The sequence below is a fragment of the Capsicum annuum genome, chromosome 1, assembly GCF_002878395.1.
Source record: "Capsicum annuum cultivar UCD-10X-F1 chromosome 1, UCD10Xv1.1, whole genome shotgun sequence".
Lineage (NCBI taxonomy): Eukaryota > Viridiplantae > Streptophyta > Magnoliopsida > Solanales > Solanaceae > Capsicum > Capsicum annuum.
The window spans coordinates 110,176,296-110,179,061 of record NC_061111.1 but is presented as its reverse complement, the minus strand read 5'-3'; the positions used below and the strand labels follow the sequence as shown (position 1 = coordinate 110,179,061).

At 26.7% G+C, this 2,766-nt stretch overlaps 1 protein-coding gene across 1 annotated transcript; it reads left to right on the top strand.

The window, feature by feature from the left end:
• Window positions 1-1,262: 1,262 nt before the first annotated feature.
• Window positions 1,263-2,246, top strand: LOC107855586 (dirigent protein 22). Its single transcript, XM_016700603.2, has one exon. It carries the CDS (start codon window positions 1,495-1,497, stop codon window positions 2,065-2,067), a length of 573 nt encoding a protein of 190 aa, XP_016556089.2. The 5' UTR covers window positions 1,263-1,494; the 3' UTR covers window positions 2,068-2,246.
• Window positions 2,247-2,766: the final 520 nt, after the last annotated feature.

Sequence of the window (2,766 nt, the reverse complement as noted above, 5' to 3'; positions counted from 1 at the left end):
AATATGTTATTATTTTTTTTTAAAATGATGGTTTACTGACATGACATGCTAATTAGAATAAGAGGAAACTTTCAAGGTACTTAGTGATTTTTTGAGAAATATATTAATAACTGAGTGATATTATTGTCTTAGCAAAAACAAAATGTAATTTTTATAAGCGACTCCTAAATTATTTATAACAATCCAAGAAAATAACTTTAGAAAAAATTTGAAAGTTTAAGTAATGATAAAAGATTTCTAAGCATGAAAATTTTTTCTTAATAAATTAATATATTTTTGTAAAGAAAAGAATAAGAATATAATTTTGACTAAACAAGTTTGATGATTTAAATAAGTTTATTATTATAAAAAATAATTTAATAACATGACCCGTCAATTAGAAGAGAAAGAGACATATAAGATATTTTTTATTTTTTTTGAGAATAGTAGTGATAGTTGAGTCATATTATTATCTCTAAAAAGATAAAAATAATTTTTTTAGGAAATTCAAAAAATATGAGTGGCCATTGAGAAAAATAACCCTTGAAAAAATATATGTCAAGTTTTAGTACGGATAAGTTTTTTTGAGTTTGATGAGTTAAATTCGCCTAATTTTTTTTTAAAAAGATTTTTTTATTGACATTCATGTCAACTAAGAGAGAATAAGACTTTTGAGGTGTTTACTATTTTTTGAGGAAAAAAGTGATAACTGAGTAATATTGTGATCCTAAATAAAACATAAGTGATATTTGAAGAAAAATTTTAAAACTTAGCTGGCTATTTAGGAAATTCACCCTTAAAACTCTATTTTCATACAATAATTTTCATATTCATTAAAAAAAAATCATACAATCGAACTAGCTAAAAAATAAATAAAATAATTTAATTAAATTTCTTAAAATATGTACAAAGTATAAACTACACTACATAATTAAAAGTTGAACTAAAATTAAACAACTACAAACATAAAAAAAAGAAAAAATATAACTAACAATTAATAAATAAATTTGTACTAATTATTTTTTATTTTCTTAATTATATATTACTACATTTAACAATTATTTAATTATATAATTATCAATTAAGAAAATTAAATAATTATAAATAGAATACATAAATTATTTATTTCTATGTATTGAGATAGTTTTCAATGTATTGAAAAATGATATAATAAATATAGTAATGTTAGAAAATCAAATTTAGGACGAAAAGGGTAAAAATGTCTTAAAACTAACTAGTTATAGTGTGAATAGAATTTATTATTATTTATGGCCAAATTTATTTTTTTTTCCTTTTCTTTCTATCTTATTATTTAAATTAATAATTTTAGTGAGTGGTTACTTTATGTAAAAGAACAATATTATAATTTAAAGTGCCACTGTCCCAGACTTTATGTAATTGTCCAAGATACTAACAATATGGAAATATGTCGCCTTTACTTTAATTTCTATAAAGTGGGTATCCACACACCACCATGTTTCATTATCCATAAAGTGACTCAAAGAATCTACTTCCATGGCCAAACTAATACTCCAAATCTTCTCCATTTCCGTTCTCTATTCACTGGTAGCCTTTCCAGCCACGGGAGAAGAAGATCATATTTTTGGAAAATCCATAAATGACAAGTCCATGAGGCTAAAAAGGGAAAAACTCAGCCATTTCAGATTTTATTGGCACGACGTCCTCAGTGGCTCCAAACCAACATCTATGATAATTATCCCACCTCCCAGAAATACTACCACAGGCTTTGGTCAAATGAATATGATAGATAATGCCCTAACCTTAGGACCAGAGCTGAGTTCCAAGATAGTTGGAAGGGCACAAGGGTTTTACGCTGCTGCTTCACTAAATGATGTTGGCTTAATGATGGTCATGAACTTTGCTTTTATCGAAGGAAAATATAATGGGAGCACCTTCACTATACTTGGACGAAATCCGGTATTTGAGAAGGTGAGAGAGATGGCCGTGATCGGCGGCAGTGGGCTTTTCCGATTTGCTAGAGGATATGTTCAGGCTAGTACTCATTCATTGGATTTCAAAACTGGCGATGCTACTGTTCAGTATGATGCCTATGTTTTGCATTATTGAAGTTTACTAATATTATATATCACTCTAATCGGCTAGCTGGCTTTTAATTAATAATTATGTCGTGACCACACTTTTTTCATTCGTCTTGTCAATTGTCATATTGGAGTATAGATAGTACGGAAAAGTTCTTTTCCTTTCTTGACCAATTTCATATCTTTATACTACAGCTGGATTATTTACATGCCGGTTTGTTGCTTTTTTGTTGCATAATATTACGACTCACTTTCTCTGATTCTTTTCCCTTGAGCAAAATTGTTCTCACCTTTAACAACTCAGTCATGATATTAAACAAAAGCGTAGATGCTTAAGACCCATGATATGAAATCAAATTGATAAGAATTAAAGTTTTATTTTAACATGCAATTTCGATTTCATAATTTGTATCTTTTTTTCATAAGTTCATAAACTTGGAAACTCCACAAGTTGTAAAAGTTGTCCAAATATATTTAGTAGTTGTTTGACCATAAAAATTAAAATTTTTTGAAGTTGGAGTTGAAATTAGAGTTGGAGTTGGAGTTTATCATGTTTTTTTTGATTTTTTTTTTATTTTTGAAAAAACTTTTTTAAATATAATTTTATGCCCCAATTTTTACAAATTATCAAAATCACACAACTAAAATTTATCTACTAACGAAAAATGAACACAATTAGCCACTTTTATAAAAATAATTACATATACATGATCATATTTAATGAATC

Bases quoted from the DNA above. Each gene is read 5' to 3' on its own strand.
- LOC107855586 (XM_016700603.2), top strand. From the start codon at position 1,495: ATGGCCAAACTAATACTCCAAATCTTCTCCATTTCCGTTCTCTATTCA.